This window comes from Triplophysa dalaica, chromosome 7 (genome assembly GCF_015846415.1).
Source record: "Triplophysa dalaica isolate WHDGS20190420 chromosome 7, ASM1584641v1, whole genome shotgun sequence".
In the NCBI taxonomy this organism is placed as follows: Eukaryota; Metazoa; Chordata; class Actinopteri; order Cypriniformes; family Nemacheilidae; genus Triplophysa; species Triplophysa dalaica.
Window position 1 is genome coordinate 21,984,956 of NC_079548.1, and position 24,135 is coordinate 22,009,090.

At 38.5% G+C, this 24,135-nt stretch overlaps 1 protein-coding gene across 5 annotated transcripts in view; it reads right to left on the minus strand.

Annotated features, from left to right (window-relative positions):
• Positions 1-107: 107 nt before the first annotated feature.
• Positions 108-24,135, minus strand: part of LOC130425891 (glutamine-rich protein 2) — a 28,069-nt gene continuing 4,041 nt past the window's right edge. Inside the window, exons 2-21 of one of the 5 annotated variants that reach the window (XR_008907108.1) lie at positions 20,838-20,942; positions 20,657-20,737; positions 18,652-18,765; positions 18,095-18,431; positions 17,643-17,728; positions 17,240-17,349; positions 15,357-15,459; positions 14,929-15,234; positions 13,993-14,115; positions 13,660-13,734; positions 13,418-13,582; positions 12,212-12,330; positions 11,955-12,020; positions 11,771-11,872; positions 11,373-11,603; positions 9,772-9,937; positions 9,400-9,511; positions 5,095-5,214; positions 4,275-4,486; positions 108-3,894 (exon numbers count right to left, since the gene is read on the minus strand). Coding sequence is in view for 4 of the 5 variants with exons in the window: in XM_056752313.1 (XP_056608291.1) it covers positions 4,338-4,486; positions 5,095-5,214; positions 9,400-9,511; positions 9,772-9,937; positions 11,373-11,603; positions 11,771-11,872; positions 11,955-12,020; positions 12,212-12,330; positions 13,418-13,582; positions 13,660-13,734; positions 13,993-14,115; positions 14,929-15,234; positions 15,357-15,459; positions 17,240-17,349; positions 17,643-17,728; positions 18,095-18,431; positions 18,652-18,765; positions 20,657-20,737; positions 20,838-20,942 (2,670 nt within the window). In the remaining variant the exon portion in view is untranslated. Of the gene's footprint in view, positions 4,487-5,094; positions 5,215-9,399; positions 9,512-9,771; positions 9,938-11,372; positions 11,604-11,770; positions 11,873-11,954; positions 12,021-12,211; positions 12,331-13,417; positions 13,583-13,659; positions 13,735-13,992; positions 14,116-14,928; positions 15,235-15,356; positions 15,460-17,239; positions 17,350-17,642; positions 17,729-18,094; positions 18,432-18,651; positions 18,766-20,656; positions 20,738-20,837; positions 20,943-24,135 lie in introns of all 5 variants that reach the window. The other 4 variants (XM_056752314.1, XM_056752313.1, XM_056752315.1 and 1 more) reach the window with 4 other exon arrangements.

The following is a 24,135-nucleotide window of genomic DNA, read 5'->3' on the forward strand; positions in this document are numbered from 1 at the left end:
GATAATTTTTGAGGGTATTTTTCAGCGCACAGGGTCTGGTTTCCAGTTTATAAATATACAAACATACTCAAATCATATTTAAACAGTCTTGTGGACAAGATTACAGGGTACAAGATTTCTTAGTTTGAGACATAAATCACAACATTTGTCAGATTTACGATTTCTAAACAAACTAACGGGATAACATAAATTCTCTACAAAGTAGTCTTATGCCATTTTGCCTCCTGTAAAAGTTATATTGTTATATTACAATGTTTAGATATTTGACTGGAAAACCGGACCAACGAAGATTATTGTTCTCCTCAGACTAAAATACTAGTTCACTCTTGTAAAGATATAAAGGGTCTAATGTTTGATGGTCGAGCTGGATCCACAGAGTAAAGCTTAGCTCAGCTTCACCTACCTCAGCTCCGGCCGTGGCCTGATTCTACCTCTCTGCGGCTGAATGGGCTTTCTGTGTGAGCTGGAGCCATAGAGGCCTCAAATACCTCATGGTCACTGCTGAACGCGACGCCTGAAACCGATCAGCCTTGACTCGCACGTCTCTAGAAGAGGTCCGATCTGGTGTCACTTCATGGCATCGTGTCTTAAAGATCGCTGTGAAGAGACTGACCCTAGACCCGAACGCCGATATGAACGTCGTATTCTGAGACGATGTTTTATTTTGATATGATGTCACATTCTCTCGGTTCACTCATAAAAGACAATCCCCGCTGTCATCGTAGAGTTTAACTGTAGTGTGGATGTTAGTCAGGGTTTGACGCCATATTTAAGTTACAAAGGTTTTGCTTGCAGACCTTCGATTTCACAGAATTGAGTCTAATAGTAATTTTACATTCTTAAAAGAATATTTCACACAAATATGAAGATTCTGTCATGAATTACTCCAAACCTGTATACATTTTTACGTTAGGTTGAACACAACGAAAGATATTTGGATGATTGTTAGCAAGTGACATTTCTTGGACATCATGGACTAGCATAGTAGAAAATTATTCCATAATGGTTTGTTCTGCCGAGCACAAATTGAGAAATTTTGAAAATCTTTGAAAAATAAACAGGTCTAGGCCACCATTGACTACCATTGTCATTTTTCCTACTGTGGTAGTCAAAGGTGCCTCAGAAATGTCTCTTTGTGTTTAACAAAACAATGACATTTATACACGTTTTCCAACTCGAGGTTGAGTAATTCATAACCGAATTTTCATTATGGGGTGAACTATCCCTTTAAGATAAATCGTTCCCTTGATTTCAGTGCGACAAATTGTATAGTAGGCTATATTAGATGTTTTTTACTGTACAGTCGCATCCTAAAAATACGTCAGTCCCAAAAGATTGTTGTAGACATGATTATGAGATGGCAAAATGAATCTGACAGATTGCATGCGTAATGAATTATTATGTGAATCTTCAATTTACAGTCTTTGACATGGCATTTAATCCTTAAAAGCTACACTATAAACCACCTGTTTTTGTTTTGGCCCGGAAATGCACTGGAAATGTGAAAAGTACGTTCAGTTTTATGAAATTTTACTACAGCGACATTGCGGATAACTGTTTGGTCTTCCTTCTTATCTGGTTTGCTGTGTAGGGCCTTTTCTTAAAAAATCCTCTGGAGACCATTTTCAGTGAGGATTTAGGTGTCGCACTCTACGTTGAGAGTCGAGAATCTGCTCTTTATCAAATCCCACAACGGCAGGTCAACGTCCGATGTCAAATGTCTCGAGCTGCCGGCCCAGTGCCTTGAGGCTTGAATGACGTCGGTGTTATTCAGCTGTTGCTCTGTAAGAATAGCAGGATTTGGGCTGAAGTCTCATGGCAACAGGATTTATGCTCTCAAATGTCATTCTCTCAAGCGCTGACAGTCAGACGCGTCGACTGTTTGAACAGTTGTATTCTCACCTTAGTCGTAGTGCCGATGTGATGTCATTGACACAGACGTTTGGGTTCTTGGGGGGACGTGTTTGTTTAGACTGCCTGTGATAAACAACATATACAGAGAGGCAGGAGGGTTGACCTCATTTGCAAACTTTTTGTATGGGATTTTCCTCCTGTGCTTTCTGTTCTTTTCCCTTGTTGAGATTTGTATTTATATGTCTGACACAAAAGCTTTGATCTGAAACCATTTTGGAGGTCATTGTGTTTTTATTATGGTCATAATAAAGGATTTAATGACTAGTGGGGTTTCGTTATTGACTTTAGGGTGCATTGACTAACACAAACCCTGAGAGCGTAGGTTACAAAGAGTGATTTTGTAAGCGTATTGGTATGTTAACAGACTTTTACATGGCTGAAAGTAGGACACCCTTATGATATTGGATGTGCAAGCCCAAGCTGGTTATGATATAATCCAAACAAACGCTCAAAACATTCTCATAATTAAAGGAAGAGTTCACATAGAAACTCAATCTTGTGTTGTTCCATGTTTAGCCCTCGTCCATACTATGTAGTAAATCAGCATGTGTAATATTGTTGTGCTTTTGAGATCCGTTTGCATGTGGTGTTCTGCGTGAAGAACATTGCGTGTCATGTGAAGTACAAAGACATGGTGAACAGTTATTTGGAAATGAGGCCTATAAACAGGCAGAGGAAGTGTGTGTGATCCGCGTGTGTTACATGCGTGTTTAACTTCACACGTTCTACAAAATCAAATATACACACTACATGTCTTTGCACATACAGTCCGAGATTACGTATGCATTTTTTTTGTATTTGACACTCGTTTGTATGTTGTCTCTGGATTGTCATAATGCCTCTCAAAATACGTCCTAAAGATGCGAAAAATGCTGAAAATCGAACCCAGTCCAATTTTTTTTATGATGGACGAAAATATCGGAGGCAGTGTGTAAATGTGACACAACGTGAGGTCGTATTTTTTTTTAATGTGCGAATTTTTTGGACGCAAATTTTATTTTTTTCAAAAAACACGTTAGTACACTTTAAAAATGAGTGCTTTATAGCAGCAATTCCCAAACTTTTTCATTCCAGGACCCACCTAGACAGGTATAATCTACCTTGAGACCCACCAAAATATTTTTAAATGGAAATATGGGCAGAAAATAAACATTCATCCTCTACAACTAGAAGAGTTTTATTTTCCCTAAATAGAAGAAATTATATTTAAGCGGCAATACCAAACTATCTAATGGTAAAACATCCAAGCTTTGGTATTCCCAATCTGTTTTTTTGTGTTTCATTCAAAGCCAAGTGACTTTCCACGACACACCTCATTCCACTGTGCGACCCACTAGGGGGTCCTGACCCACAGTTTGAAAACCCCTGCTATATAGTACCAAAAAGTGGTTCTTGGCTCGTGATCATAAGGGAACCACTTTAAGTGTTATATAGAACCATATATCGGTGCTTCAGAGGTTCTTTGGGAGAACTGAGCTTCTATATAGAGCCACTGAAGAATCATGTTTTTTTTCAACCTGTGGTTAGGTCAAATATTGACATTTCCTAGGTTCATTTAAACCCAGTGTTTTGTTTTGTCCATATTTTACCCGACTTGAAACAACCCAGCATTTTTCGCGCCATAGGTCCTGCCATTTAGCATTATGTGTCATTGTGATAAGTGCAATATCAACAGTGTTGTGGTGGAAATGTAACTCCAGCCGCAAAATGTGTGTCAGACTGTTTACCGTACATCTCAACCTAGTTTCCTAAAGCTTTAAGAACAGTGTTCATTGTCCTTTGCATCTAAAACACGCGTAGCCCATTGTTATAAAAAATACGCTTGAAGAATGTAGACAAACTGATAAGAGTGCCATTTTATTCTGAGAGGTAGATACATGTGCTCAAACAGATTAAACTCCTCATAGTGATTTTACGGAAATGGATTCAACCAGAATTTCAAATACTCATTCTGTTCTCTGGATACAGTTTCTGCAACAGCTGCAAAAGATTTGAACAGAAAATGTTCTGAACGTAAACACCAGTGTTATTCCAACACATTCAGAGTGATATTGAGCAAGAAAATGTGAACATGTTTAGACTCTTATGATTAACGAGTCTTATGATTATAAAAATCATTTTATCTGAAAAGTTATGTTTAAACTATAAGACATTTGATTTGTGTTTTAAAAATGTTGAATACAATTTTATAGTTTTGATGACTTTACAATCTGAAAATAAAAAAAATAGATTGAGTCAAGGTATCTGTACTTTTGACTGAGGTACTGTATCTTAAATACTGTATTTAATATGATATGCATATAAATATTTATTCAGTCTTATATAGAAATTCCTCAAAAGATGTTACAGAGAAAGCTCACGTGTCTCTGCCGTTGTAAATGGTTCATTCACTGAAACAATTGATTAAGACTATTGGAGGAGCTCTACAGTGATGTCAATGGCTCCTCTTCTGATGGGTTGAGATCTTTGTGGAGTTCGGTGGGGGTGTCATGAAACGAGGACTGGAGCACAATTGGCTGGGAAAGGCAATCCATGGAGGACATGGGCCGCTCTCGGACTAAGCTGCTAGAGGCTATGAGTGAAGAGGGAAAGGGTGACGTAAAGGAAAGAGGTGAAAGGTTAAAGGTGACAGATCATAAACATCATCAGGTGAGTGCATGTTGTAAAACTGGTATACATAAGGCATCGCAAAACATTGGCAAGTAATAGTTTTACGGTCAAAAATGGTTTGTGAACGGTATATTTAAGCTAGAAGCTATATTTAAAGCAACACTATGTAACATTTGCACACGGGTCTCCTCATGTGGTTGATAAGCACAATTGTCTGTTACTTGTGTCGTAAATACAGACATTATTTTACATTCGAAAAACTACAAAGTGTGTAAGCGTCATTGTGAGTCAACGTGGACATAAATAGTGTCTTTAAAGGTCAAGAGAAACAGCTAAATGTTATCAGAAGTGTCTACAGGTCAGCATCCAGTGTGGACAAAATGTAAAATTATATTGGGTTCTAATGCGTTCTATTGTCTTTTGACGCAGTGTAGACACGGTGTTAGCCTTGTAGCTAAACTAGCTGGATTTGTAAACATCCAGAGTTCATTTGCGGCCGTCTTGAAGTGTTTTTTTCTTTCTTTAAATGCAGTGACTGTAGTTTAAGAGACGTAGCTCCTCATAACTCACCTGAGCGGGTGTGGTGAGTCTTGGCACTCTGTGGCCTCACTGGGCTTCCCCGGCCGGTGTCCACTCCGCTGGACCGCTGCGACTGCGAGCGACTGACCTTGTCTTTGCTTTTGCAGTTGCCTGTTACAGAAAAAAACAATCCGTGTGTCAAGGATGAAGGCATTGACCGTCTAGTTTTTCAACGGAAAGTCTTCCAAAAGAATGTTTTCCATTTGGTTCCTCCATAGGGATTTGGAAAGGTTTGTAAATAGACTTGAACCAATCAAAGTATCTTTGATATGAATCACGTTAAACAGAGATGTGACAGCAACATTTAGGATTTAAATAAATAAATAGGATTAATATATGTACATTAATCGTGCATCAAATTGTGAAAAAAAAGAGCAGCACTATAATACATAATACTTTTGATATATATATAGAAGAGTTTATAACCAAAAAGAGAACTCTGTTTTTAAAAAAAATATATCTTATTTATTATGTTATCATGTTTTTACTGTGTTTTATTGTGTTAACCAAACTGCAGTTATCTCATTTTGGAAATAAACTCTTCTTATATAGTTCATGTCATTTTCACTTGGAATGAGATATAAACATCCAGAATGCCACTGCTGTGCTATAGGAACCAGAAAAAACAACTTCTGACCTTAAACACTGGACACACTCATGACACACAACAGCTGCCAAAATGTTGCTCTGTCAAGCACGACACAGTTCATCTGCCAATACCGAGCCATATCTTTCATTTGACTTTCAGCTGTCTTTCCTCGAATACACATTATGAGAAGGGAAAAGATCTGTCCGATATGTTTGTCATTTCCAGATGGTTTCTTGTTGCAGCTCTGCTATTATGTAACATGGGAATGTTCGGTTCTTTCCAGTTTAGGAGCGTTAAACTAGAACCCCTTTCTCCATCTGAATCCATTCTCAGGCTCCCTTTACACCCCAGTACTCTTAATACCAAATAAAACCAAATTGTTTACAAAGACAGACATGTGTGGGAACATTTTACGTGGATAGTCTGGCCTCTAAAAGCGAGCATGTAATTCTACAAAACTGACCATTTGCTTTCAATGACATCAGCTCAATATATCTTTCAGATCCTCCGCACACCAGACCCAGACGTTCATCCAGTCATTCAATGTGAGACGACAACAAAGTGCAAGATGGGTCAAATGTCACGGATGTGTTGTGTAATTGTGTGATGAGGTGCATGAGGCCCCCTATAGACTTGAGGAAAATCAGAACGTTGTCATGGATACAACAGCAGCTCTTGCACTACTTTCAATGAACAACTTTTATAAAAACAACAACTGTTCATCGTGTCAAAACAGTTCAGCGGTCTTATTGAACAACAAACTCTCCACTGTAATAGTGTTTTTTATAATAATAATGATGATTTTTTAAACAACTGACGTGGCCTCGCTTAGAAAAAAGGAGGTTGATTCAAGTGTGCTAAGTAGTGTTTGTACTCTTTACTAAAAATAAGAAAGCATACTTGCACGATACCTTTTATGGTACCTCTTTGAAAGACGTAGCCGTAAACTAGTGAAGTACTCAAGGTTTACTGTTACACTATAAAGTATACATAAAAACACACTTTTATAAACTAAAACGTGGGCCAATTACAAGTATACTTGTTCTAGTATTAACAAATAGAAAATTTTATTTTGGTACTTGATAAAAATTGACCAAAAGTACCAGTAAGTGAAATGAAGCGCCATCTAGCGGTGAGATCGCGAATTGCAATCAGTATATAGATAGAAATAGCTTCATTATGCAAGCTCTTTATACACCTTTTGTAAAGATGGCGCCGGAATGTTTGGTGTGCCGTCTATCACTCATAGTGCTTTCCGCACTTTTTATGTCTCTCAATTGGCCATGAACTGCTTATCTATCCTGGTGTATGATCGCCCTACGCTTCTGGATATTAGGAAATATCTTCTGGATACTCATATGTCGGACTCCACATACTTTGTGCAAAATTTGGGCTTTTATCCAACAAATCCTGTCTGTGATGCCCCAGATTACCTGTGCCGGTGCCCTCTTGTCGTGTCCCGAAGAAATGGCCGGATTTAGGTCTTTCAGACCATTCAGTGATCTTCTTTGACATTGATTTTGCTCATATTGCTCGTGAGGCCACACATATTATTACATTCCATAAATGGCAATCAATTGATCATGCTTTTTTCAATTCAGATGTTTTTGATCCCCTAAAATCCGAAACCATTTTCAGAGGTTTACACCCACCTGACTTTAAATGAATGGCGTTGACTTTGTGGGCAGCACTGAATGTTTCTATCTGTTGTAACAGTTGTGTATGAGTCTCTTGATTCTCCTCAATGTAAAAAGAGGAATCTCATCATCATACAGTAACTGCTGCACATTTGTCAAATGTCCAGAAATGCTGAAAGCAAAGATTGTGGAGGACCTGGGTGATTGTTTTGAAGATCAGTGGGCAGTCTAATGACTCATGACAAACAAGAAACCCTTAAACAACTAGGACTCAACATAAAAACTGTCACTGATTGTTTAGGTATCATCATACATTATTAAGAATCAAGGGCGTCTAAACTTTTGCACTGGGCTACTTTAAGAAATTCTGTTATTATTCTTCATTTTCAAACATCCTCTGATTTTTCCAAAAGTTTCAGCTTTTTCCAGATTCTGCAAGGGGTGTGTAAACTTTTGCATACCACTGTATGAAGATATTCTGGGTTTGCTATTTCTACAGATAATTCACAAACCTTCTCTTGTACCCCATTCTTTAAATGTACTTCAGTACAATCTGTGTCACTCTGCAGGAAGGTTTATCGTATGAATGTCTCCACTTACATGCTTGACCCTATGACCTGTGGTCTTTTTAAATCATGCTTTGACTATTTATGTCCCTCAGTGCTTGCTATAATAAATGACTCTTTGTCAACTGGTGTTGTGCCTGCAGCACTTAAAGGGGTGATGTAACACGGCTAAAACAAATATTTGTTTTATATGTAATGTAATGTGTATACACCAATTAAGGTAAAAAACACTGTATTTTTGACCTACTGTGTTTGTTTGTATCTCCTCTTTGCTCCGCCTCTCTGAAACGCAGAGATTTTTTAACAAAGCTCATGGCTCTGAAAAGCGAGGTGTGCTCTGATTGGCCAGTTAACCAGTGTGTAGTGATTGGTGGAATACAGCAAGCGTGTGATGGAAATGTAATGCCTCTTACCATATTTGGAACATCAGGTTTCAGAGCAATTGTACTGACAGGCACACCACCATACTTAAATTTATATTTGCGTGGTTAGTTGCTTTGTCAAATCATACCATGATCTGATGTAGATTTGTGGGGGTGTGGTTACACGAGGCGTTTCAGGCAGGTCTGGGTGAGCATTCACTTTTAGATATAATGCATCTTTTTTTCTGACACTTACATTTTTGCAATTTTACGCGTCTAATACATGCATGGGCAACTTATAACACACCAAAGACACAGAAAACACGTATTTGTGCCATATGACCCCTTTAAAATTGCTGATGTCAGTCCTGCTTTAAAAAGGAAAACCCTAACGTGAATATTTATCTAACTATCGTCCAATATTGAATCTACCATTTCTGGCGAAACTCTTAGGTGCGTCTATAAAAGAAACATCTAATTGAAAAAAAGCCTATTTGATCCCCATCAAAGAAATATAGCTTGTTTACGTCCTATGTTATCCTGTTCAGTTGCTGAGAGGTTGATAAATTCTTAATTTATTTTCTCGTGTTGACTATTGTTATGGTCGTATCTTGAGTATGTAAAAAATACATTAAGAAACTACAATATGTACAAAACTGGGCTGCTAGAATTCTGTCTGGGTCCAGGTGTGGTGACTCCCTTTGCATAACCTGGGTCCTCAGTACCTGTCTGATCTGTTATTCCTTTACACACCATGTCGAAATTTGCGCTCTTCTCAGTGTGTTTTTTAGTGGTTCCCAAGACACGGCTTCGCTCCATGGGTGATAGAGCATTCTCCTCACATGCTCCTCAGCTGTGGAACTCTCTCCAGGGTGACATCAGGGAGGCAAATTCGCTAGCGACTATTAACTCTTTTCTTAAAACATTTATTCTAGGATTGCTTTTAGTTGATAGGATTATTGTTTCTGTTGTGTTGTTTTAGAAAATGTTTTTTTTAACGAATTGTTTTGTTTTAGCTGATCTGATGTCTTCTGTGAAGCACTTTAAGAAAGCAACTTTTAATGGCGCTATACAAAATACATGTATTATTATTTGTATTACACCACTGAACACAGAAGAATACATGTGATATAAGATCTTGCCTTCTCTTGAAGAGATGTTGGGTAGTCTGGACTCTGTGGCCCTCACAGCTCTGCTGTTCATACGGCCCTTGTAGACCTGTCCATCTAAACCCATGATGTCCACTTCTTCTGCCTGAACGACAAGAACAGACTCGTAATCAAAACTTATCTAATAAATACTAAGAACAATACTAAGGGAAGTATCTGCATCTGCTCAAGTGCTTTATTACTATATTAAAGTGTTGGGCATGACAACATATAAAAATGCAATGACGTGTAAAGAGTAAATAAACATGGCTATACAGCAGAAAAATTGATAATTGATGGGTATTGAATAATGATATCTCAAATATGATATAATATGTTTAAATACTCATTGTGAAAATGACAGACCTGTGTGTGAGGTACAGAGGACACGTGCTGACTCTCCTCCTCAGTCTGGATCAGGTGTGTGATGTGTTGGAGACGAGTGCATCTGCGGTTGGGGTAGGTGAGTGTATGGCTGCCCCCACAGCTGCGGGCCAGGTAACTGTAATCGGCCATTTCTGGGATCCTGTCACTGCATGAAACATCACATCATATTGGGTCAAATGTTCACTGGTCCGTGCAAAACTCGCCACTATGATGGTTGCTGGTTACCAGGATGTTGCTACGAGTGTTTTGTTGGAGCAGGGCTGTCCTCTTTTAATGTAAGTTTTATTGTACATCAGGTACAAGTATAACCCTCTCCTTAACAAGACCCACAGTTGAGTTCTGCGGAGATGACGTGTTTTTGTATGCAAACCCCTGTTAAATTGATCTTAAATTAATATCATTTTATGTCTATTTTTATGAATTTTAATATGATTTAAAAGTGCCAGGGCATCTTCAATACTAATTTACATCGTCAAACTCCATCATGCTGAAATCATTCGAGTCCTTGACGAGAAATCTTGTCACATTTGAATCTTGCGAGATCTTGTGGCAGGAGATCTTGTCACACACCATTTCATTTGTAAGGAAACTCATAGGAAAACTATCCAGTGTTACTATCAGTAAACAAAATCAACAAGTTATATGAATGCTAGTATTTTGTCCGTACTGTAGTTTAAAAAGATGTTTAGGCTCTTGTTGGTCATAAAGAATGGATTTTTTTTCTCGTTGTACCTTCTAAAATAGTACAAAATGATCCTGCTTCAATATATGTCACATCAAATGAGATTTAAGTCAAAAGTAATCAATGTAATCCAAAAGTATTCAGTTTACGTTACAAAAAAATGTGAAATCTAAGAGATTACATTACTGACTACAAATTTTGTCATGTAATCACTAACCGATTACAATTCATCTGTAATCTACACTGTTAAAAAAGAATCAGAAGAAAGAGAAACAGAATGTATCTGTAAAGTTATAGGACATACAGATATGTATTAAATAGTTTTTCTTGTAAATGTGTTGTCTTGTTTTGTAATTTTATTTTTTTTGACCGTATTTCACAAATAAATTGTAAGAAAAAAAAAACTGTTTGTTTAAAAAACCTGAATACATAAAACATCAGTAAAAACCAAAAAAATCTGTTCCTTCGACATTTTACATGGATAATCTTTTCTTTTTATCAGAAGCTCTGATTCCGGGTTATCCTACAAAAAAACCTAATCTCTGAGCCACTCCATTGAAGGTTCATTTATGTCTGTTGCAACCTTACTGACTGCCACAAGAGGCGCTATATAAGGATTATGATATAAAATAAATAGTCTTTAATGGCCAGTTTTGTTTTTCAGACCAATTACTGTCAAGTCTAACATAGTTTAACCACCCAAAGTGAAACATGAGTAAGATTAGCTGGTAACCCCTTGTGTACTGAGATTTGTTACACCACAGTATTGCACAAGAGTGTGTTAAATACCGTATGATGCTCACCTTATCTTATGTGTTTTAATACTCTAAATGAACTGACATTCACTAACATTCGGTCCTATAAGCTGCTCTATCCTGTCACCTATGGTCTAACTCACAGCTTCTTCGGCATCTGGCTGTTGCTCTTTAGCGGGCTCAGGATGGGCCGGATCCGGGGGTACAGTTCTGTAAGAGTCCGTCTGCCAGGGTGCTCCGCTGTCCTCAATGTGGGAAATGCACTCTCTTGCTCTATCTGTCTGTACTTTAAAGCTGGACTGCGCAGATCATGTCTCACGCTTCTCTTAAAACAAGCCATCCTATAGTTATCCTGGTTACTGTGTGATGCCAGACTGAGACAGACACACATGGGCATTGATCATGTGATCAGCATTTCAGACGAATAGATTAGGTTTATGTCACATTTACTGCATTACAAATGATGATGTGACTCCCCCGTCTGGACAAGCCCTGCCAAAGCTGAAGGATCTCCTAACATTAAGACTCTGATCCGTCTTACCTTCTGCAGTGCTGTCGCACCTGTTCCAGCTCATAAACAGTGTATGGCCGGCTGGACTTGTGAGACGGCAGTCCTGGGGCATAGGGCAGAGGGCACAGTTGCCTGGAGTAATTCAGAGATTGTGAGTTATCAGCATTTTACAGCTCAAGGGTATTTACAGCTGTCCTCAATATGATTTACGTACTGTCCTGGTGTCATCATATCCACCGGACGATCACAGGAAATGCAGTGAAACCGAGCCAGCAACTGTCTGACAAAGCGAGGAAAACACAAAAGACTATGAGGTTTGATTTTATAATACCACCACCGTGTCCATGAGACTACTGAAGTAATTCTGTGTGTTTGCTAAATAAATACAAGCTGGCACAGAATCTGCATACGGTAAATACACATTCATGTACACAATACAGTTCAGTAAATTGTGATTGAACGGCCCCTCACTTCCTGATTCCCGCGGCGTCGTCCTGCTCGGGGGCCGGAGGGGTCTGCAGCTGTCTGTGGATGCTCTTCCAGCGATCGTCCAGCTGTTTCTTTAAAGGATCCAGTTCAATCCGGTTCAACTACAGACCCACACACACAGCACATTAGAAAACAGACTATTTAAAGTGTGTGAAACCCTGAAGACTCATTGAGGGGACTGCAGGGAGTTTGTGTTATTAGAAATGTTGATGGAAACTTGAAATATAGATTCTCAGAAAATGTATTTATTACCAGTTTATTAAATCATTGATTTATTTTCTTTACTGAACCCCTAATGATATGGTCTAGACACCAGAAAAATGTCAGTCTACGCACAATTTTTCTGTTTTAAAAAGGGCAGAATGTGTGTGTTACGGATGTGACATTTTCAGTCAAAATTTGAAATATAAATTGTCAGAATATGTATGTTCTACCAATTTGTTAAATCTTTTGTTCATTTTTTTCTTGAAACCCCAAATGATAAAGTCTAGACACCAGAAAAATATCAGCCTACGTTCAAGTTTTCTGTTTTAAAAGAAGGAAAAATGAATGTGTTACGGATGTGACAAAAAAGGAAGCATGTCATACTTTGTAGTGGTGGCTCTTCATAGAACACATTTATGAGGAATATGGACTGTTATGGATGTGACAATTCTGTTATGGATGTGATAATTCTGTTATGGATGTGATAATTTACCTACCTAACTTTGGAAAACTATACTTTAAAAACTCACTACAACTAATTTAAATAAAAAAAATGCTTTTAAAACTTTTAGAGAGACAAAACTACACATAAAAGAGAGGAAAACATTTCTAACTGCAAAGGGAGATATCACCCTAACTAAAAGGAAAAAAACACGTTGCTTAAAGAAAATAATTTTCACAACTTTTTATGACTGTTGGGTTATTTTTGTCACTGTGACATTTTTTCATGACATTTAAGACATATCCCCCCCCAAAATTCTCAACATTTCACTTCGAATTATTTCAATTTTCTATCCATCGTTTCCATTATTCTGCCACGGCCTTAACAGGATCTTAATTGTAACAGTGTTTTAATGCATTTCAGAAAATCTTAATGAAAGATGGTTGTTAAAGAGACACAAAGTCACACTGACATTATTAAATGACACAGATAGATCATTGTGTCAGTAAACAGCTGCCTCTGTCTGTCTACATCTCTCTCACCTTGCAGTCCATTTCAGTGGAGATCTTCTCCATGACCTTGTGCCAGTCTTTCTCCTGACCGCTCATCTTACTGAGCACATCCTGCAGCATGTTATTCAGCTGCTCTGTCATGCTGTCAAACTGCATACGGCTCACCTTGCTCTCCAGAGCCCGTTTGTCTGCTTTCTGAGAGTCAGAGGAGAAACGTCCACTGATGCGACTCCGACAGAACCGCACAACGGAACTGAAAAGAAACGACTTACAATTTCGATCTCCATCTCCACCAGCTCCTTATCAGCTTTCTTTTCATTCAGCTCCTCTAGAGTCTTGTAGAGACGCTGTAGAGGCCAGAGACAGTCTAATGAGATAAAAACACTGAATGCACTGTAAGTTGGATAGAAGTGTCTGCCAAATGCATAAATGTAAACAAAAAATAAAGATGGTATTAATATTCATATCTACATTTCTTACGTGTCGTGTGGGATCTTGGCTCAATATTTTATTAACCCTACAGCAGTGTATTGTGGAATTGCCACCTTGAAGGATTTATACAATGCTTAACTACGAATATACCAACTACAGATGAGTTCACTTACATCGATGTGGATCTGTTTGTTGCTGTGTTCCTCCGTCAGATGTTTAGTTGTGTTGTGGAGTTTCTCATACTCGGCCTGTAGCTGCAGTATGGCTGACTGTACATCACTAACCAGCTCTGTGTTCTGCACAAATACACACATGTCCACACGTTACTTGATCTTTCATAGCTTGAAGGGATTCTTCACCCAAAAATGGAAATTCTGTCATCCTTTACTCACCTTCGAGTTGTTTCAAATCTGTATAAACGTCATTGTTCTGATGAACACAGAGAAAATTATTTGTAAGAATGCTTATGACCAAACAGATCTTGCCCCCCATTGACTCCCATAGTAGGAAAAAATACAATGGTTGTCAAAAGTGCCCCGGAACTGTTTGCTGTCCTACATTCTTCAAATGTCTTCTGTGTTTAACAGAACAAAGAAAATGATAACGTTTTTTTCCTACTATGGGAATCAATTGGGGGAAAGATCTGTCTGGTTACGAGCATTCTTTCTCTCTGTTCATCATAACAAAGAAATTTATACAGATTTGGAACAACTCGAAGGTGTTTTAATGATGACAGAATGTACATTTTTGGGTGAACTGTCCCTTAAAAGACTTAATGGACATCTCGGTTAGGTCATATATGGTGTTCCAAACCTTTACAGGAGAAATTCAAACAGATATTTGGGAGGTTTCTGTATTTTGGCAGTTTGAATACAGTTGTAGTCATTGTTGTGTTTTTTCTATCCAACAGATGTTTCCTCTGCACTGAATACCTTATTGTAATACATTATTAATCATTCTAGTCAAACGGTGAATATATTCAGTCATCGTACAATGCTTTAGCTGCTGCTTATCCAATCAGAAATGAAAGCTGATAAATAAAATCAATCTGAGCTATATGACACTGACCTCCTCTGAACAACATATCAGTCTGTTAGTCTGGTGTATACCTGAGACCTGCCATGTTCCTGGTTCATGAGAGGAGTGGTCATGCCCTTCTGCTTTTCATACTGCTGGTACGACTGACCGCCACCCTGGTCCAGTTCCTGCCGTCCTGTCTGCCGTTGAACCTGACCCAAACTCTGACCCTGTACTTGAACCAAACCCTGAGTCTTATCTGCAATCTGACTTAGACCCAAACCCAAGCTTTCCCTATTGTCTTTGCTGAAGCCCATTGTTTCCAGCTGCTGACTGTTTGAGACAGGAGAAGAGGAGTACTTCATCGTATCCTCCAACATCAACCTAAGGCTGTTCAACTACAGGTGAACCATAAAATAATGTTAATGACACAGGCTCACATGGTATACAGTGTATACTGTATGTAGAGTATATATTTAATAATCTCTCTCTCTCTTTGTGTATGTTTGCATGTTCTGACCTGCTCTTGCATTTGTCTTTCTTTATCACTTTTCTCCTCCAGTCTGTCATCTATCTCTCTTGTGAGCTTCTGCACTTTCTCATCCAGCTGCTGTACTGTACTTCTGTTTATGAGTGTGTGAGAAACAATGTTCATAGGTAAAAACATATCTCTATTATGTTTTTTTCTGTTTTTATCTCTTTTAAAGTTTTAGTTTTGACCCATTTTATGAAATGGCGGTGAAGAATAGAGACCATCAAGAGCAAAGATCAAACAATAAATAAAGAAGAGTTTCTTTTATAAAGATGTAAATTAATAGATACCTACAATTAACAATTTTCAGTTCCGTTGCCAGATGTTGGCAGGTTTTAAGCAAAAACACATCGGTTTGATTTTTCTTCTAAATTCTTTTTTAATGGGCTTAAATCTGGTCCCAGACTAATTTAAAGGGGTCACATGCCGCAAATACCTGTTTCACTGTGTCTTTGGTGTGTTATAAGTTGCCTATGCATGTATTAGACACGGTAAATTGCAAAAATTAAAGTGTGGCAATAAAAGAAGCATTCTATCTAAAAGTGAATGGTCAACCAGACCTGCCTGAAGCGCCTTGTGTTACCTAACCCCCATAAATCTACATCAGTTCGTGATATGATTTGACTTAGACTGCCCAAATGTATAAACAAGTAAGGTGGGTGGACCTGTTAGTACAATTGCTCTGGAACCTGATGTTCGAAATATGGTAAGAGGCGTTACATTTCCGTCACACGCTTGTAATATTCGACCAATTACTACACACTGGTTAACTGTCCAATCATAGCACACCTCGCTTTTCAGAGCCATGAGCTTTGTAAAAAATATATGCATTTCAGAGAGGCGGAGCAAAGAGGAAAATACAGCATTTTAGTACCTTAAATTGTGTTTTCACATTGCATTACATCTAAAACAAACGATAACATTCGTTAGCTGTGTGCCATATGACCCCTTTAAATGTTACAGGTGTCTTGATTGAAAAACAACTTACACCGACATATCTTAAAATATATCAGTGTGATTGTTTTGTCTCAAGAAAGAAAACATTTTTTTGGAAAGTGTGTTCTTTGTTTTTCTTAAAAATCCTTATTTAAGTAAGGCCTGGTCTTGTCTTAAGCTAATCACTGTCTAGAAAACCGTCCCAAAACAGGCTATATTATATGGAATAAGGACTTGGATATATGGACTTTCTCTGTTGCTCAAATTGTGATTTGTATCATGGGGAAAACTCAAATGAGACCCTGGACCAAAACCAGTCATAAGTAGCATGGGTATATTTGTATCAATAGCCAAAAATCATTAGGATATTAAGTAAAGATCATGTTACATGAAGATATTTCCTAACATCAATATATCAAAACTGTTTTTGTGTGTGGATGCGGCAAAATCGTGAACAAAAATGGAAACACATCTAAAACATCTGCCTACTCTTTATGAAATAACCCACTCAAGTCTATATAAAGCTAAGCATTTCATCTTTCGAGGTTCATCTACTCTGCACAACGTCATGTCAGCGGTACGCCGATAGAAAGTGCTTAAACAAACCTGTTTCTTCTTAGCAGCGGCCTGCCATAGTGTCTCTAATGGATAACTTTGAAAGCGATTTTCTCAACATTTAGATTTTTTTGCCCCGTCACATTCCAGATTTTAGTTGTATCTCTGCCAGATATTGTCCTATCCTAACAACCCATTCATCAAGGGAAAGCTGGTGTATTCAGCTTTGTTGTATAAATCTCAATTGACCCATTGGTTTTGTGGTCTGAATGTTGTCTGTGTGACAGTTATGATTACAGTATTGAGGACGATCATTATTAGTTTAAAAATATACATATTACACATATTTACTGTTGTTATTACCTCAAGAAGAAGTGTACCTGATATAAGATATGTTAAGGGTCATCTGCTTTATCTGAGATGTGAGTGTCTCCTGGCAGCTGACTGAACCTGTTCTCTCTCCTGCAGACTCTGTGTTCAGCTCTGACACCTACAGGAGTATCTACACTGTCACACACTGCTTCACAAACACTATGACTGAGGACCACTACACACTAGGAAGAAAGCGAGGATGTCCATAACACATTATATTACTATGGCTACTATAAGTAAGCTTGACCATCCCCAAAAAGTGTAGATACTGTGGAATACCAAACTAACTAACAACAAACAAACCATAACAACACACGGCGACATTGATCCGTGTTTTGTCGAGCAATGGAAGAAGAGGTCGCATGCATTTTCTCTTGGTGACACTGATGGGTGTGTGTGGTACTCTCATACCTTCTCTGTATCTGACAAAAGACTATCCACGAGCGACCTCAGATGATTCAGCTGCTCTGGCACATGATCAGGTATCTGCCTCTCCCCTACAGACATCACAGAAAATGTCATCTTCCCGATTTTCATACACAATTTAGTGATAGTTCACATATAGTGAAAATCCTGTCATCGTTTACTCACCCTCTTGTCATTTTAAACCTGTGTGACTTTCTTTCTTCTGCAGAACACAAAAGAAGATATTTTGAAGAAAGTTGGTAACCGAACAACATTGGACACCATTCACTTCTACTGCTTGGACGCAAAACCAATGCAAGTGAATGGTGGCCAGTTGATGGCATTCTACAAAATATCAAATTTGTGTTCTGCGGAAGAAAGAAAGCCATACAGTGAGTAAATGATGACAGAATTTTCTTTTTTGGGTGAACTATCACTCTTGACTATGTGTGTCGTACCCATGGCAGTGAGGAGATCACTCAGATGTTGAAGCTGGCTCTTATCAGCCTTGTTTGCATCCAGCTGCTCCACACGGGCCTCCAGACTCTCATGTCTGTCTTTCAGTCTCCCCACCTCCATCAGAGCCTCTACCGTCTCAGGGTACTGCTCAGCCCCGATGCTGACGCGGGACAGCCGGCGGCCCGTGAACAGAGACCCGTCAGACCGTGTGTGCTGGGGTGGAGAAACTCGCCGAGAACTATCTGCAGTGTCCTCCTTGAACGAGGTGTCCTGGTCTGAAGAATGGAGGGGTGCAGTGTTTTTCACAGCAGAGATGGTGATGGTGTTCTGTAGACCCTGTGAATGAGAGAAAGCTGTTATCTTGGTAAAACATCAAATTTTTAATCATTATATTATCACTGATTGTATGATGCACAGAGTTGTTTCTCAGTTATGAGATTTGATTTTTATTATCATGCTGCCTCTTACGGGGATATAGCGTTCATCCCTAGATTTACATGTCAGTGCGGCTCGTAAGAGACGGCGTTGTCTGTTGTGTGAAGAAAGCTAAACATGCCTCGTGGATCTTTTGTCTCTCACTGATGAGTGCCGCCTGCATGACTTCCCATGTGACACACTGCGTCAGCTCCTCTGGTAGAGGATACTGAGTGAGCTTCTCCTTCAGCTCTTTCTGAGACATAAAGAGGAACAGAAAACAAATTTGTGTCCTCAAATTAGAAAAATGGACATTCTGCTATTATTTACTCTGTTATCATGTCACTCCAAACCCGTGTGACTTCTTTCTTACGTAGAAGACTAACAGATAGTTTTGAACAAGATAAATGCAGCTCTTTAAAAGAGATACTTAACCCCAAAATGAAAATTGTGTCATCATCATTCATCATACTCCCCTTTTGAGTTGTTCAAAATCTATATGACTGTGTATTTTTTCCTACTATGGGAGTCAATGGGGCCCAAAATTTGTCTGGTTGTTATATTTGTTGACATTTATACAGATTTGTAACAACTCGAAGGTGAGTTAATGATGACAGAATTTTAATTTTAGGGTGAAGTGTTCCTTTAAATACATTGTAAGTAAGTAAATGCTGAGTTGTTGAGTTGACAAAAAAGCATCATAAAAGCATGTGAGTAACTCAAACAATTTTATTTTAGTTTCAGCCTCACTAATGTCAAATTAACCTTAATACGTCTTCTATTTTACTATAATAATAATAATACTATTAAAGGGATATTCCCCCCCAAAACAAATATGCATCTCAAAATATCTTCATTTGTGTTTAACAGAAGAAAAAGGTTTTAAAGGTTTTCAAACAGTTCACCCTTGAATTATGTGTTTGCCATAATTTACTCATGCCGTCCTATAGGTGTACATGCCTTCCTTTTTTTGGCATATAATAATAATCCAAACGCCCGGCTATTCCTGGCTTTGTATTGCAAGTGAATACAGACCCAGGGACATTATCATTGTTCTCACTCAAAATGGCCGCCTGCAAGCATACTGAATGTCATATTTTGAATCTCATTGGTTCTAGTGGTCACAAGATGCGTGGCAACCAATTAGATGAGACTGTTAACATCCAAACGTGACTAAATTAGCTCAAAATATTAATCATTTTCGCTCACAAATGTATCATTTTGTGTCATGAGACATGTATTAACCATGGACATATAACACTGGAGTCCTATGTATTACTTTTATGATGGATATATGAGCTTTTTTGAGGCGAGTAACTGGGTCACTATTGGGTTGCATTACAAAGGCAGTAGCAGCCAGGATTTGGATTATTATTACTCCAAATGTGTTCACCAGAAGACAGGAAAACTGGTCCATCTAGGAAGGCTACGGGTGAATAAATTATGGCAAAAATGAAATTCCAGGGGGGGAACTGTTCCTTAAGATGCTCAGATAGCTAACCTAATATGTCTTCTGCATTATAAAAGCTCATACAGTTCATATTGTCAATAAGTCATTAAAGGGATAGTTCACTCAAAAATGAAAATTCTGTTATCATTTACTCACCCTCAGGTTGTTTCAAACCTATTTACATTTCTTTGTTCTTTTAAACACGAAAAGATTTAAAGAAAGATATGTGTAACAATGCTGGTCATTTACAGTTCTGTGACATAATCCACTGCCATAGTAGGAAAACGATATTGTATATGTTTTTGTTCTACTGAACACAAAGTGAGATATTTTGAAGAATTTAGGAAAAAAAAAGAGTTCTGGGGCACCTTTGACTGCCATCATTTTTTTTCTACTTTGGTAGTCAATGATGTCACAGAAATGATCATTGCTAACATTATTCCAAATATCTTTCTCCTTGTTCATCAGAACAAATAAATTATACAGGTATGAGATGACATGAGGCTGAATTAAATTTTTGGATGATCTATCCCTTTACTGTGAGTTAATGACAGATGTTTTGGGTCAATTATTCCTTAAGTAACAATCAAAAAACTGTTGAACTTTTTCTTTCTTTTGAGCACTTCCCCTTGATCAATCCCCTTGTTTTTTTCACTTTGTATATAAGTGTTTGCTAAATTTTCGATTGTAAACTCACGGTGGTGTTGTCCAGATCTTCCACTTGATGGCAGTACTGCTCCATAGCTGCGATACGGTCGGCCAACTCCTTCATGTTCAGCTGGAGGTGATAAAATGTGTTAACGTGTCACACAACATCTAAAAATTATTTTGTAAAAATGCTTCATGTGTTCTGTTCATATCTACTCTTATGTTCTCACCTGACTGATCTGATCGTGCAACGCTGTAACCTTCTGTGTCAGATGCTCTCTGGACTCTTTCAGTATCTGGATTTCTGTCAGCAGCTCTTGTATTAAAGCCATACACTGAGGAACAAAGCAGGATTTAAAATAACTTTGTTGCCCTTTGAAGATTTATTGGATTTGCTTTCATATCTCTCCTACTGGGCAACATTCACTGTGAAAATCACACTTTTAAAGGAAATCTCTATATTGCCTGAACCATAGGGAGGGATAAAGCGTAAAATAGTTTTGCTTAATAAGTTAAGCACATCCATGGTGTAGTTAATAAACTGAGGATACAGAGCTTTTTCTGACCTTTAACCCCAACAGAGGTTACCATGACAACACAGGCCTTGGAATCACTACTGGAACAGGCAGGATGTGCACTGCTGTCAGTCCAACTTCAGATGTGTGTGTATAACCCCTGATGTTATTGTCTAACCTGCTGCTTCACTTTTATTACTGTTTGCTTCCTTATGAGATTTTGTTAGTGCAACATATTTGTCTAGGGGTTTCTGTGCCAGATTGAAGGGAAACATAAGTACGGAGAATCTGATATAATAACGAACAAATAACTGGTCTGTGTCCGGACACACACACACGTTTAAATACAGACATTACATCATATTGTTTTATAACAAACTGGTAACGACATCCATCATTCGTTGTTAATGAATAAACATCACTTACAAAAAGAGAACCTTCCTATTATCATGCATTGCTGTGTCTTAAAGTGATAGTTCACCCAAAAATGAACCATTTCATTGATGAATCATGTCATCATTTATTCACTCATGTTGTTTTAAACCTGTATAAGTGTCTTTGTTCTGATGAACACAGAGAAAGATATTTGGAAGAATGTTAGAAGTTTTCAGTTCTGTGACATCATTGACTACCATATTAGTCATAGTAGTCTGCTACTTGGCTAGTGACACAAGCACACAATATTATAGATTGTTATGGAATATCTACTGTAAATTACACAATTGGGCCGCACTAAAAGTTGAAAGTGGCTTCATTGATCAGCACACAGCCGAATAAGGGGATGATCCTTGTGTCACTATGTAACTGTGCCAGCGTATCGAATCACAGTGCCCATATTTACCCAACCATCTGTTGCTATGAGTTACCGACGGTCAAAACAACAAAGGAACTTCATAGGGAGCACCTTAACTTCACAACAAACAAAAACATGTTTAGAATTATGCTACGGAGACACTTCAATGGACGTTCTGTTTGAATCACATGCTATCACATAAGCAGCCCTGAAGAGTACAGGTAAATGATTAGAGAGAATGGAATGGGATGATTAACGTTTGTTAAGACCCCCTTGACGTTTGTCACTTAACATTTCTCTCCAGTGGCTATGGCTTTCTTAAGAAATCTATAGGCAACTGCTTTTCTGATAAAGAACGTCATAAGTCTACATAGGCAGCAAAAACACACAAGGCACACAAATATTGTCTAAATTACTTCACTTTAAATATTTTAAGTATAATAACTAACCATCCGCCCTGCGATGGACTGGCTGTTTGTCCAGGGTCTGTCCGTCATACACTCTTAAAAATGGTGTTTCAAAAGGCTCTTCGATGCCATAGAAGTTTTTTTTTTGTTCCATAAAGAACCCTTAAAGGCCCCATTCCCTGTGATCGCATTTTTCAACCATTAGTTAGTGTGTAATGTTGCTGTAATACCTGCAAAATGATAAAGCTCAAAGTTCAGTGCCAAGCGAGACATTGTCTTTAACAGAATTCACTTTTCAAGGACTACAGAGAACGGCTGGAATCGGACTACAGCCCTCTACTTCCCGGGTCCATGATGTCAGTATTCCGAGTGCTTTTAATAACCTCCTCCCAAAGGAATATGCCAGAAAAGGGGAGAGGCCTTCCTAGGAGAAGAGGAAGAGCCACTGGAGTAGTGTTCGGTTATTTGTAGAGATAAACATTTGACTGAGCTACGCGCTTAACTACTTTTACTTTGATCACAGTCCTACAGCTGGTAATAAGAGTTAAGCTACACACATTCTAAGATAACCAACGGTCAAATAACAGCTTCCATGACTTTAATATTCTGTGTAATACACTGATAGTGTGTGTGTGCGCAAACCTCTGTCTAAAACACTTGTATAAAACATCCTTTGAAGTCCTGCTTGCAAATGTCTGCTGGTCGATCTGCTTGTTTTAATATCCAACTCGGTTCCAATATAAAAGGCAAAACTAACGCTTCTGTTATTAGTGTTAATTAATATAACCGGTCTGACGCCATTCGGTCCACTGTCATTTTCCTCGCTGTATTAGGAAAAAAATGTGCGATCTCTAACAAAGATGGACGTTTGCACATGCACTAGCAGACCTCAGTTACCATTCGATCGATCCACATGTTTTAAATGATAATGTGAAGTTGACGCCATTATTACTGTTTATTGCTAAAAGCCAAAGTTTATGAATACACATGCACTGAGAGGGGCACCGACCAATCACAACAGCCTGAGAGGAAGCTTGCTGATATGGTATGGGTGGGACATCTTCACAGTTCACACACTCTAAGCAGGGAACCAGTTTAACCAATCAGGGCATTTCGGAAGGATGGACTTTATAAAGACCAGAAGAAATCCAGTTGTTTAGTTTGAAGAGGGAAAGCGGTGAATAACAGACTTGAAATATGTGAAATATTAAGCTTTTTTTTTTAGAAACATGAACATCCATTGTTAAAACCCAATAAACTAGGCTCACCATCATCACACCTTTCAGAACGGCCAGAAACCTGGGAGTGGTAATCGAAGATCAGCTATACTTCACAGATCATTTTGGCAGCACCACCCGGTAGAGATTCATGCTCTACACTACAAGATTTGGAAAATTAGACCTTTCCTGTCGGAGCATGTTACGCAAGTCCAGGCTCTTGGTCTGTCCAGTCTGGACTATTGCAATCATGCGCTACTGGCTGGACTACAGCATGCACAACAAACCTCTACAGATGATCCAGAATGCAACGGCAAGAGTGGTCTACAATGAACCGAAGAGAGCACACATCACTCCTCTCTTCATTAAGTTACATTGGCCAGTTAGTCTTGGCCTGCAGGATCACCACTGGTTCGACTCCCCCATATCTTCACTCGCTAATACATACTTATATACCCGGCAGTTCCCTACACTCTGCAGACGAACAACGTCTTCGTAAAATCACTTGTAAAAAATCACTCTCACGTACCTACTCTGGATTTGTTCCACAACTGTGCAATGATCTGCCCGCTACTACAAGACCTGCAGACTATGTG